The 13788-nt window shown below is 44.2% G+C and overlaps 2 protein-coding genes across 4 annotated transcripts in view; one reads left to right on the top strand and one right to left on the bottom strand.

Moving 5' to 3' along the window:
* Positions 1–7982, bottom strand: part of shisa9a (shisa family member 9a) — a 49157-nt gene extending 41175 nt beyond the window's left edge. The window contains exons 1-2 of one of the 2 annotated variants that reach the window (XM_028034079.1): positions 6791–7982; positions 5043–5149 (exon numbers count right to left, since the gene is read on the bottom strand). In XM_028034079.1, the coding sequence (XP_027889880.1) occupies positions 5043–5149; positions 6791–7305 (622 nt within the window). In that variant the 5' untranslated portion in view covers positions 7306–7982. The remainder of the gene's footprint in view (positions 1–5042; positions 5150–6790) is intronic. The other variant, XM_028034070.1, reaches the window with a different exon arrangement.
* cpped1 (calcineurin-like phosphoesterase domain containing 1) overlaps positions 1–13788 on the top strand; it is a 36654-nt gene that overhangs the window by 8146 nt on the left and 14720 nt on the right. The window contains exons 1-2 of one of the 2 annotated variants that reach the window (XM_028034089.1): positions 10826–11146; positions 12955–13173. In XM_028034089.1, the coding sequence (XP_027889890.1) occupies positions 11083–11146; positions 12955–13173 (283 nt within the window). In that variant the 5' untranslated portion in view covers positions 10826–11082. Of the gene's footprint in view, positions 1–10825; positions 11147–12954; positions 13174–13788 lie in introns of those variants that run through there. The other variant, XM_028034098.1, reaches the window with a different exon arrangement.

Consider the following 13788-nt stretch of genomic DNA (forward strand, 5'->3'; position numbering starts at 1 on the left):
GCCTGAGGCAGAGGAGAGAGAAACAGGTGGGGCTCACTCTGCCCCGGGGGCAGCAACTGTTGGTGTTGATGTTTGTAAAAGCTGTGAGCAGGGAGCAGGAGGATTCTGCCTGGTTTCAGGCGGCCGGCGTCAGCCGCCAAGCCGTGGCGCCGCAGGCCGCCCCCCGGCCGCATGGCCCTGGAACAGAGCCGCTCTGTTGAACCGGGCCTGGTGTAACAGGAGTGGGCCACGAACGGAGCATGTTGACACTCGGCTGAGACAGAATGGAGAGAAAACGATCCTCCATTTTAAAAACGCTCTGCACACACAACGCCCTCTAATTACTGTCACCATGGAAACGAGACGCCAAACACCAACAGGCTTCAGCAGCTATTACTGCAGCGACATGCTAATTCACCTGCCGTACCGCCAAAATAAAAGCTGGGTCTTATAAATCCCTCTGTCTCCTCTTCATCATCTTCATCATCGTTTAATTTCCTCTTTTCTGGTCCAAAAAACAAGCTGAGCCGTTTACTAAAGATCAACACCCAGCTTTTATTTTGATAGTCCACTTCCTCTTATTGACACGTACGTATTAGCTAAATATTTAGCTCTGAGCTAGCTACATGTTGTCCTAGCTTAGAGCACAATATTGAGTTTGTAAGCTCCATATTTATCTAATTCAGAGCCAAATATTTAAATAACTCAGAGAAATTTATTCTAATTCTGGATTAATGAGCGATCTGCGCCGTGAAAATAATCACATTATAGATAAACTTATAACGACTGAATCTCAAACAATAATAAAGATTTCATAAGAAAAATTGATAAAGATTCATAACAAACATTTAGATTTTTTTACTTTAGTTTTTTTTAGACCATAAAAACTGAATCTTGTTTTTATGATATGTGATCATCAGTTGTTTATTAAATAGTTCTAATCGTTGACCTTTAACCCCAGTTTATTGTAATTACAGCCTGCAGACAGTCAGAGGTTCCTTCGCTGTTCTAAAGAATAAAATGAGAACTGAGTCAGAAACGCAGCAGATTATGGAGGATTTAGCGCCGCATATTTCAGCGTGTGAACGTGTTTCTGTCTGAATGCTGCAGGTTTTAAACTGGAAACCTGGGATTGTTCTGACCAACACAGATGTTTGCTGCTCCGCTGTGACCGACACCAACCTTCAGAAAGCAACAGGAAGTTGCTGATAATCCTCAGGATTATTAATTAAAACTTTGAGATTGAACTCAAGCAGCAGAAAATACGCCAATATTTGCAGAGAGGCTCGGCTCATTAGTCTGAATCGATGATTTGGAGAAGTTAGTGCTGCAGTTACTTAGAAAGCGGCGGTGATGAGCAGCGGCTCATCCAAAGGCCGGCCGGCCGGGAGGAACCAGAACCCAAGATGGATGGCTGTAATATTCGCTCCGGCGTTTCGGCTAACAGATAGCGACATAATGAGCTGTCAGCAGCAGGACTCGACTTCCTGCTGGAAACCCAGTGATTAATATTCCTGAGGGGCGGGGCTTCCTGCTGGAAACCCAGTGATTAATATTCCTGAGGGGCGGGACTTCCTGCTGGAAACCCAGTGATTAATATTCCTGAGGGGCGGGACTTCCTGCTGGAAACCCAGTGATTAATATTCCTGAGGGGCGGGGCTTCCTGCTGGAAACCCAGTGATTAATATTCCTGAGGGGCGGGACTTCCTGCTGGAAACCCAGTGATTAATATTCCTGAGGGGCGGGGCTTCCTGCTGGAAACCCAGTGATTAATATTCCTGAGGGGCGGGGCTTCCTGCGATTCCAGCTGGAAACGTCGTCATGCCTCCTGTACGTCTCCATGTTCACATGAAACGCCTCTAACTGATGTGTTTTGTTGGGTTTTTATGTAACGGACCAGGGAAAGTTTCAGGTTTAACTATAAACTCTAATAAAACGGAAACTTTTTCACAGATCAGAATCTGAAAAGTGTGGCCTGCTTTTTTATTCAGTACCATCAGAATCATGTTTCACATCGCACCAGTGAACGCTGGTTCGGTTTAAATTTGAACGCCAAGCGGACTGGAGACCGCTCCAAAAGCAGGAAGTGGACTACAGCGCAGGGCCTTCTGGGTAAATACAACCAAAGCTAACATGTTAGCCTAGCGCTAGCAGCAGAAATGGCTCCTGGTCTTTAGCCAAAGACTAAAGAGAAAAATCTGACGCCTCCATCTTGTTTCCATCTGGTGAAGAAGGAAGTTGCTCTCAGTGTCTTCAGAGGTTTTTGTGTGGTTTCCTTCAGTGGTTCTTGGTGCAGCGCCCCCACAGGCCAGGAGGGGAACAGGTTGCGCTGAGCGTTTGGTTGGATATTGTTTTGGACCCAATAGAACCAGGTCTACCGGAAAACTGTGTAAAAGGAATCCAGGAAGCAAATCATGTTCTAGAAGGTGAAATCCTTTCCTCCTCATTTTTAAACCGTATTTTTCCTGCGGTGCGTCCGGAGCGCTCCGTCCGATCCTCTGCTGGTCGCCGCGAGTCCCGGTCAGTCGGAGCCTCATGGCTGCCAGGGCTCAGAGCGCCGGCGCTTTAACAGAATCACACAGGAGGAGAAACTCTGAAACCTCGGCTCCATTCAGTTCGTTGAGGTTTACAGAGCAACATCAGGAGAAACTGAAATATAGACATGCCAAATATTGTTGCCATGTGGAGCTAACAACTGTATGGTAATATTTCTCTTGATCTGCGTATAAGTTTTAATCCAGCCTCCTGTCAGCGAGCATCACTCTGAGTTGTACTGGTGCAGGGCGGCCGGGTCACTGGGGTGTCAGACAAAAGGAGCAACAGCTGGACAGCACCAAGTCCCGCCTCCTGGCTCTGATTGGCTGTTTCTAGTCAGCGCTGGGACAAATCAGAGGATCTAGAATCTTTTCACAGATTATCCGTCTCATGTTGTCACAAATGCTGACAGTTTGAGTAAATCTGATGTGTTTTCTAAACGTTCCAGCAGCTTTAAGTGTTTTTCCTCTGGATGTGAACAGATTGTTGAGGTAATTTCTCCTGCCAGGTGTGTACTGAGTGTGTGTGTGTTTAGCGCTGCCCACCTCTTAATGCGACGCCTTAAGTGACAATTACAGGACATTACTGAGCTGGAAGACGCTTTCTCAGCAGCACTTCACAGATTTGAGCTTATTGGTTTCATTATGAGGGGAATATGAGACTGTGATGCTTCCTCAGTTCTGGATTCTCCTCAGATTCTCCCGCCTCAGGATCTCACATCAATCAGACAGAAAAGCTTTGAAACCGGTTTGACACAGAAACAGACGACCACAAAGCCGCCGGTGGAGACGTGACTCCGTGTCTCACGTCTCTGTCCGCTTTGATGCCGGATGTGAAAGAGACGCCGGACTTTATTCACATCAAAGGGTCAAAGGGTCACCGTCGGTCTGGATGAGCTTTGGCCGCCATGACGGAGGAAACGGTATACAGAGACAAGATGAGCAGAAGCTACAGAAAGATGAAGCAGTATGCTAATGCTGCTCTGCTACGCTGGTTCTGATCAGTCCTGATTAATTGATCGGTTCTGATCTGATTGGTTGAATCCAGACACGTTGCTATGAAACATCTCTACTGTGTGGATGTTTAGCGAAGACAGCAGGACTGCTGTCTTCAGTCAGAGGCCTCCCGGATTGGCTGCAGCACTGACTGCTACTGGAGCGTCACCATCGACTGTTGGAGGGTCTGAGTTTATTTTCTGTTTGGGATAAATAAATATTCCTGAACTGAGCTGATCGTCATCTCCTAAAGATGAGCAGAAACCTTTTACTACAGATCTTTAATCTGAGAACATTTATTATAAATCTTAATACCCAGAAAATAACTAAGCAGGAAACTGAGAGTTTGACAGAAATATTTTCTATTTTTCTTATAATTGTTGGGGATTAATGTCACAAAAGTTAGTGCTATTTTTGCTGATTGCATAAATTAAAGGTCTGATTTCTCTGTCAGGCTTGGATTAAATGTTTCCTGTCAGGTCGTTTCCACCAGAGGCCACGATAAACGAGGTCAGGATATTTACTTCCTGTTTATCACTTTAAATGGAAAAAGCCTCACATGTATGTAAATATGTGACCCATCGCTTCAGCTGGAGATCTGATCTCTTCCTCAAGACACACACACACACACACACACACACACACACACCCCGCCAATAACACTCTCCACTAAAACACTGATTTCTTCTTCTTTCTCTTTGTGAGATTACATTTTGTTTGATGATCTGAAACCTTTAAGCTCAAAATGTCCAGAAATCTTTAATCTGAATGGATTCATGAAGCTGAACATTTAACCCTAAAAACCAAGAGGAACCAGATTCTGGTGGGCCCGTTGTGGGTCGGCGCGTCGGTTCGGATCGTCTGGAGCAGAGGTGCCCACAGTGGCCCCTGAGGGCCGGATCCTGCACGCTTTATTCTCTCCCTGGTTTTAGTAACAACCTTCTCAGCAGGTCCATGTCCTCCTGAGGCCTCTAACGAACCATCACTGGATCCAGGTGAGTTAAAACAGGGAGAGACTGAAACATGCAGGATGCCGGCCCTCGGGGGCCACTTTGGGCTCCACTGGTCTGGAGCTTTGAGGTGTTTTCGGTTTGCATCGTGCATGGATGCTGCTCTCAGCATTTTCATGTTTCTGTTTGATCTTCGCTGCTAAAAACACAAAGAGGAGAGAAGCTGAAACGGGAACAAACCGGATCCTTTACATCAGCCCATTAAAACGCCCAAAATAACCAACACACAACCAGAGCAGCGCCTCACTCACACACACACACACACACACACACACACACACACACACACACACACACACTCCTCATCAGGACTGAACCAGAGGAAAGAAAGGGAGAAAATCTGACATCAGATTTCAGACGAATCCAAAACTGTTTCCACAGAATCCGTCAGCGTACACACCCCATTATCTGCTTTTTCTCACACACACACACACACACACACACACACACACACACACACACACACACACACACACACACACTCATACACACACAGAGCTGCTGAGTGGGAGTTGAAACTCACGGAGGGCTGGCGGTCTGGAGACGAAGTGCTGAGAGTGAATCCCGAGGGCCTCCTCCCCCCGGAACGGCTCACCTGGGCCCCTGCCCTGCAGCACGCTGGCTACGGCCCTGCCGGCCCCACACACACCGAGAGAGAGAGAGAGAGGGGGTGTGTAAGTGTGTGTGCAAAACCCAGCTAATTCAATTATTCACTCTGGATGCTTCTTTTCATCAAAGTGTGCAGAGCAGCAAAGTGGAAAAGTGAAACATGATCCTCACGGCGTTTCTGCACATCCTCACCTGAGCTGCTGCAGCAGCTGCAGCCGCTGCTGCAGCAGCTGCAGCCGGTAAGAACTCAGCGGAGCAAACCGCCACCGCTGGACACCTGAACTACTACACATTATTCTGCACAAGCATCAGCAGCATGGAGGAACTTACTGCAACTTTATTCAGACGTTTCCCTGAAAACACAAAACGTTCTGCTGGATCCTGACAGAAAACAAACCTGAAATCAGCTTCATTTACTGACGTCACTCCTCTGATTCTGATTCTGATTCTGTTTCTGATTCTGTTTCTGATTCTGATTCTGTTTCTGTTTCTGATTCTGTTTCTGATTCTGATTCTGATTCTGTTTCTGATTCTGTTTCTGTTTCTGATTCTGTTTCTGATTCTGATTCTGATTCTGTTTCTGATTCTGATTCTGTTTCTGATTCTGATTCTGATTCTGTTTCTGATTCTGTTTCTGATTCTGTTTCTGATTCTGTTTCTGATTCTGTTTCTGATTCTGTTTCTGATTTTGATTCTGTTTCTGATTCTGTTTCTGATTTTGATTCTGATTCTGTTTCTGATTCTGTTTCTGATTCTGTTTCTGATTTTGATTCTGATTCTGTTTCTGATTCTGTTTCTGATTCTGATTTTGATTCTATTTCTGATTCTGTTTCTGATTTTGATTCTGATTCTGTTTCTGATTCTGTTTCTGTTTCTGATTTTGATTCTGTTTCTGATTTTGATTCTGATTCTGTTTCTGATTCTGTTTCTGTTTCTGATTTTGATTCTGTTTCTGATTCTGGACGATAAATCATCCCAGAGGTTATCACGATAAACAATATATTGTTGTTTTTAAAATAACATGACAGATTCTCAAGATCAATAAACTTTAAATTCTAACAAACATTTAAAATAAAACAACAAATAAAATGAATCATAAAGTTTCTCTGCTGGTTGAGACCAAAACTCCAGACTGAAACTTTTATCATCCTGATTTATTGTGGGTTTGATTGATTTATTGATTATTGTGACAGTCGCTGCTTATAAAGAAAAACCAAATAAATTAATTTGGTTTTTCTAGTAGAAAAATAAAAATGCATTTTAACTGAAAACCTGTGAATTAAACTTATTATTCTGTCAGAGATTAAAATAATTTTTCCACTAAATATCAATAGAAATGAAGCTGATTGGATCCAAACGTGTTTTGGTGAAAATGTTGGGACTCAGTTTGACCTAAAACTTAGTTATTATTATTCCTACATAAACAGGAAGTTTAAATGCTGACAATAATGAACTTCCTGTTGGGTTTATTTCTGATGTTTCTGCAGACAGAAACGGAATCAACCTGAATGAAGAGTGAAACTGGTCTAGTCCAATCATGGATGAAGAAACATAATAAATATTTCTAAATGAGTTTCTGATGGGTCCGGGGTGCCTCTCAGCTTCAGCACCGGGATGTTCAGGTCCATTTGGGCCGGAAGTGAGGCGAGGAGCGGGTCTCACCTGGACATGTTCTCCCTCTGCGGCCGGTGCGCCTTCTCCAGCCCCAGCTTGGTGAAGATGCCGACCAGAGCCATGATGGCCACCACGCCGCAGATGATGTAGACGATCAGGTTGGTCTTGTCTTTGGTGCTGTCGTGCATCTTGTTCATCTTCTTGTAGGGCGTCTGGCCGGTCTTCATCCACACCGGCGTGTCGTAGTTCTTGCAGGTGCTCTGGTCCAGCCGCGAGTGTTTCAGGGAGCAGCAGAAGCGGAAGCCACAGGTGCCGCAGCAGTACAGGTAGTCTCCGGTCTTACAGACGAACGGCGGGTCCCACTGGCCCATCACGTCGTAGTAACCCCGGCACTGCTCCTCGGTGTGCGGCGCCTCCTCCGGCGCGCCGTCCTCCTCCCGGGACCCGTTGGACGTGGCGATCATGACGAAGCCGCCGAGCAGCCCCGGCTCCCCGTCCGCCTTGCACACCAGAGCCGTGAGTTTGAGCAACAGGAAGGCGAGCAGGAAGAATCTGCCCCCCATCGCGCTGGCTTCCCGCCTTCAACTTCACGCAGAAACGAGCAAACCTGGAGCGACGCGGGAAGGCGCACGATGCTGGCGGGCGGAGAAGTCCGGCAGCGCCGCGCCGCCTTCCGACATTTTACTAGCAGATCCTGATCCAAACAGGAGAGAAAACAGGAGCGCGGATGGAGAGCAGAAATGAAATCTCCGCGGGCTGAAGTGGAGTTTGGGGAAGTTGCTCCGCTGTACGTCCGTCCACTGCCGCTCTCAGCTGCTCCGATTGCGCGTTTTCAGAAGAGCATCCGTTAACATTCCCATCTGTGCGCTCTTACGCACGGAGTAGGCAGAGACACAAGCTACGGCCAGGATGAGAGCGCAGTGAGCGAATGGAGGAGCGAGGGTGGGAGAGCCTGGTGCGCAACGAGAGGAGGAGGAGGAGGAGGAGGAAGCAGGAGAGAGAGAGAGAGCGCGGGAGGAAAAGCATCGTAGTGAAATATTATGGTAAAAACCTGGAGATGCTCATCAGGATCCAGTCGGTTCGGCTCCTCTGGACGTTTTACAGAAACTCACATGTTCCGGAAAACCTGCAGGAACTTCCGGAACCAACCCGAACCTGATGTTCAGAAAACGGTTCAAAATCACAGATAATATTCACAACATCCAATAATTCCTAAATCAATTTTTTATGTTTTACATCTTGATCTAATGTTTTTTCTAAACTTTAGCAACATTTTTTGGTTTTTTTCAGGATAAAAAGTCATTTAAAAACCGGAACAGATCATTTAATATTTTATTCACCTGTTTTATCAAATCACAACGAGAAACGTTGAGACAAAGGAAAACGAAGCTGCATATGGACTGAAGTTCACTGAACTTTTAAAACATGGTGGAGGCAGCATCATGCTGTGGGAAGAAGATGTTTTACTTTTAACAGTCAGTTTATTTTTTTTCTGCTTTATGATTTTTATATTGACTTATGAGGCACTTTGTGTGAAAAGATGAGATAAACAGTAGATCAAAGGTTCTGCAGCTGTCATGGCAACAACACGGTTCTGATGGTGCTGAATAAAATAGCACACCACACTTTTCAGATTCTGACTTAATTTTTTTATGTGGACGCTAATCGACCTCTGACCTCTGGTCCTCCAAACCTCGGTCTGGGTTCAGTTTGAATGTGAACACCAAGCAGACCAGAGATCGCTCCAAAAGCAGGAAGTGGACTACAGCGCAGGGCATTCTGGGTAAATACAACCAAAGCTAACAAGCTAGCCTAGCGCTAGCAGCAGAAATGGCTCCTGGTCTTCAGCCAAAGACTAAAGAGAAATCCTCCAACACTAAAATCTGGCGCCTCCATCTTGTTTCCATCTGGTGAAGAAGGAAGTTGCTCTCAGTGTCTTCAGAGGTTTTTGTGTGGTTTCCTTCAGTGGTTCTTGGTGCAGCGCCCCCACAGGCCAGGAGGGGAACAGGTTGGTTTGGGTCAGAACCACAGCAGCAGGAGGTGGAGCAGATGATGGAGTTCTGGTTCCAGTAGAACCGGGTCGACCGGACCATCAGGAGCTAAATAAAGATGAACACCGCACTTTTAAGATTTTAACGTTTCCTTCAAATACTCGACCAAGAAGATAATCTGGTTTTTAGGTTTCTGTGAAAAATGTTTCTTTGACTTTGCTGGTGGGATCAAAAAATCCAGACGGTCAGATTTTTAAATCATTTTAAGGTAACATGGCCGGTGTCTGTGGTTCTGGACGGCTCCAGGTTCTGTCCGTGGTTCTGAATAGCTCCAGGTTCTGTCTATGGTTCTGGACGGCTCCAGGTTCTGTCCGTGGTTCTGAATAGCTCCAGGTTCTGTCTGTGGTTCTGGACGGCTCCAGGTTCTGTCCGTGGTTCTGAATAGCTCCAGGTTCTGTCTGTGGTTCTGGACGGCTCCAGGTTCTGTCCGTGGTTCTGAATAGCTCCAGGTTCTGTCCGTGGTTCTGGACGGCTCCCAATCCACCGTCAGAAATCAAACTAAACCAGGATTCACTGAACACGAAGTGAAGCTTGAGACCATTAATTGTGATCATTTATTGAAATAAACATCAACTAATACAGTAATCGATAAGAAGTCAATCGATTAGAAGTCAATCGATTAAATGGTAACTGGAACATTCAGGCTCAAGTTACCAGAAGAACTTTAGGCCAAAAATACACAAAACATATAAATACTCTGGATATACGATGAAAACCGTTGGTGCTGTACTGAACCCGGTTCTGTTCCACCCAGAAATCATCAGAATAACAAATGACTAAAATAAAAATAGTTTCAGTTACAGGAAACCGACACGTCAAAAACAAAAAGCTCAGAGAAAAATAAAATAAATGAAGCTCAGGTAGAGACTGGAGGACATTTTAAAGGTTTTACAGAAATAAGCTGAGACATTAAATATTTCATAATTCTGACAGAGCGTCATTTCTTTCATATTTCTTTCTTTTTGAAATATGCAGAGAAAACCAGACAAGATATATTTTTAAAAGATGAATTAAGATCTTAAAGTCGGTTTCTGCTGCAGGGTTTATTAGCTGAGCTCCAGTAAATATCAAACATATTTAACAAATATTATTTCTAACACTTCAGCCTTTCAATCCTAACGTTTGTCTCACAAGATGAAACATGCTCTTCATTCGTCAGCCCAGAAAAATCTTCTCCCATAATGCTTCACTGGTTTTACTGAGGATGTCTGAATCATTTTTACTTTCTAGAAAACATTTGAACAGAGTAACGGATCCGATCATTTAAAATGTCTCGCTGACGTTCTGGTCCGTTTCAGTCAACATGCTGGATGAGAGAAACAGAACAGGAACCGTCTCCTCTGATTGGACGGCTTCACCTGGACAGGAATCTGCAGAGCCTGGACCCAGAGTCCAACATCAGTGTCTGACCTCACAAATGCTCTAATGCATTAAAGATAAATAAAATACGGCTAATTAAAGTCCACATTTTATGGAAACCCATTTCTGCCATGAAAGAAAAATCAATCCAACAGGAAGTCATAATTTCGAGTATTAAAGGCATAGTTCTGAGATCCAAAGTCATAATTTTGACTTTCACAGTAATAATTTCACTTTTGAAGTCATAAGTGTGATAGTCATAATTTTGAGATTCAGTGATGTGTAAGAAATACAAAGTCATAATTTTGACTTTTGAAGTAATCAATTTAACTTTTGAATTTTTAATTGTGAGATAAAATGTCATAATTTCAAGATATAGGGTCCTTATGTGATACTAATAATTTTGAGATAAGTCATAATTTTAAGATTTAAAGTCATGACATAGAAAGTCTTAGTTTTGACTTTAAAAGTCAAAATTTACATTTTGAAAGTAATAAAACTAAAAGTCACGCTGTTTCTCTAAGGAGACTTTTCTCCAGCTGCTCTGGTATCTTTTAATCATGACTTTGGATCTTGTAATTTAATGTTGAACGTTTAAAATGTGACTTCCTGCTGGGCTTTTATTTTTTTTCTTTCATGGCGGAAATGGATCATAGTCAGAATTGTTTGTTTTTTTCTAAATAGTCTTAAAGAAAACAACACATGTTTTCCTTTGATGGAACAGCTGACAGCAGCAGTAGAAGTCCGAGCCTGATCGCCAGGCTGTGTAATCGATCCCCGATAAGCCGGCAGGTTCCCAGCAGTCAGGCTGCTGAAGCAACGCAGCAGGTTAAACGGGTCTGGATCGGAGTCAGGCTGACAGGCAGCTCCGGAAGTCCGGCAGTAGTTGTTTAGTTTTCTGGGTCGTTTTCAGCGGAACCAGCCGGGAACATGGCGGACACAGAAGAAATGTTCCTCCGAGCCAAACATCGGACTTTCAGCGGACTGACTGAAGGTAACCACCGCCTGTAGCTAGCTCCGTTAGCTCGGGCTAAAACTACCTGATCTTCTAACTTCACTGTTGTTTAAATGTTCTGCGGCTTTTATTACAGCTTTTGCGTTTGTTATAAACTTTTTGTCACTGTTGCCATGGTAACACTTAGCTTGCAGCCGGTCCTTGTTGGTAAGAAGTCGGATCTATTTAGCTTATTACACAGGACGTGTTTCTGCCGTTAATTTATTAAATATTCTTATATTTTTTTCCAGTTGTAATGGTGAATATTTAAAGTGATGTATTAACTGCATCTAATTAAATTAAATATATAAAATAGTTGATACATTTATCTCAGTAAATTAATTAATATTAATGAGTTACAACAACATTTAATTTCCCTTTGGGATTAATAAAGTATTTTTGAATTTGTATGTATTAATTTATGTTTAATGACACAATTTAAATGTCACTACAGGCTTTCTCAATGCCCAGCCACACAAGTACAGACATGTAACGACTCAAGACTTACCTGCAGAACACTCACCTGTACAGTGTTGGCCACGCCCACTGACTGTAAGGACGAAATGAAAGAAATAACTGAATATTTAGATGTGCTTTAAGTTTAATCATTCAATTATGTATTTAGTAAAAATGAATATTAATAGAGTATAAATGTGCTTTAAAGAGTTCTTAAATATTTATTTCTTCAGTTAATACTTTAAATATGATTGTTATGCATAATGCAGATAAATGCAGTGATGTTTTTAGCTGGAAACTAAAAGTTTTGGCCTCGTCGCCGTCGGCAGCAGATTCATCAAAACGTCCTTCAGGTGTGATTGGAAGGACAAATAATATTTTCACTGACGGCTTTATGAACTCAGACGTTAAGAAGAGAATGTTTGGAAACTAACGGGTCCATGTTCTGCTCTGACCAAAACCCTCTCTGCGCTGACCTCTGACCTCTACAGGATCCTGTGGAGCAACACCTGCGGGGATGCTGAGCGGCTAGCTGAGTGGCTAGCTGAGCTGCTAGCTGAGCGGCTAACTGAGGGGCTAGCTGAGCGGCTAGCTGAGTGGCTAGCTGAGCTGCTAGCTGAGCGGCTAACTGAGGGGCTAGCTGAGCGGCTAGCTGAGCGGCTAGCTGAGCCTCTGAGGGAACCTGAGGGTTGGTTTTGATGGCAGCCTCTCCTCAGCAGCTGTGGAAGCTAAATGAGTCGAACAGAAAGCTGCTGTTCACACCTGTTCCTAGCATCTGTCCGTTAGCCGCCAACAAGCTGGATCCATTTGCATCTTGTTTGTTTTTCCACTTTGGTTCTGCTCCAGCGTGAAAACTCCTTTCCTACAGAGGAATGATTGCAGGAGCAGGATGACGTGGCTCGGTGTTGTTTACTGCAGAGATTATCCTGGTTAATTATTTAGGGCTGTAAATGACGTGAATCTGCACGTCATTTACATGAAGTTTATCTGTTATTGTGCAATTATTATGGTTGTTTTTGTCCATCTTATCAACTGAGACGTTAAAACAGAACCAAGAGTTTAATGTTTCTGTTAAACGGTTATTAACCACCTGTTGGTGACGATCCACCTCTTCAGTCTGCAGCACGAAAAACGGACAAAGTTTAATCTATAAAAACAGAACCTAAAAATAATTTGAAGTTTAAAAGAACCAATAATTTAAAACAAAAATTAGACAAAATAGAAATAAAGCAGCAGAAATATAAAGGTCAGAAATCAAATTTCACATAACATCGACTCTGATTGGCTCTTGGGTTCTGACCCGGTGTTCTGGGTCGGAACCGCTCTGACCCGGTGTGTTGGTGCGTCCCCAGAGGCGGAGCGGCAGTGGACCGGGCCGTTCTGCTTCGTCCAGGCTGCGGACCCCCAGCTGGGCCTGATGAAGGCGTGGCGGATCGGCGACGCGGTGGGCGGCGGGGACGAGTGGGAGGAGGAAGTGGCGCTCACCAAGCAGGCGGTGGCGGGGGTCAACCAGCTGCGGCCCCGACCCCGCTTCATGGTGCTGTGTGGGGACCTGGTCCACGCCATGCCGGGTAGGAGGCTTTAACTAGGCCACTTCAGCTATTTGTGTTTAATGGCCAATCATAGCCCAGCAATTATGTGTCACATTTATTACATTTCACAATGAAAATCTTAAAATCATTTGTTTCTTTCCATCATGTTTTAAAATCAAACCTGCAGTTTTGCCTTGATTCTTTCATGTCTGAGAAATCCTTTCATCTCCATGGCAACCACTCAGCTGTTCAAAACACCTGGGAGGACCTAGCCCCGCCTTCGAGGCGCAGCTCCTCCCCCACTCAGCTCCTTCAGACTAGCCAGCAGCAATTAGCAACCAGCTGAGCTCATTTTAGCTGCTGCTCAGAGCAATGCTGGTGGAAACATTAAAGAGTTAATAGAGGAGCCATGTTGGATGACTTCCTGGAGGCGGAGCTTCAGTAACAGCAGGAGTTCTTAAAGAGACAGAGGCCCAATTTGAAGTCATTAAATCAGGAAGTAAAAATTTTTTTAAGTCATATTTGATATAATTTTACTCCTGAATGTTTCAGGGTCACATTTCATTCACTACAAATCAGTGAGAACTGCCATCGAAATGTTTCAACGGTTCTTTAGTAGTGACCTCTGACCTCTTCCCTGAACTTTGAACATGG

This window comes from Xiphophorus couchianus, chromosome 2 (assembly GCF_001444195.1).
Source record: "Xiphophorus couchianus chromosome 2, X_couchianus-1.0, whole genome shotgun sequence".
NCBI lineage: Eukaryota > Metazoa > Chordata > Actinopteri > Cyprinodontiformes > Poeciliidae > Xiphophorus > Xiphophorus couchianus.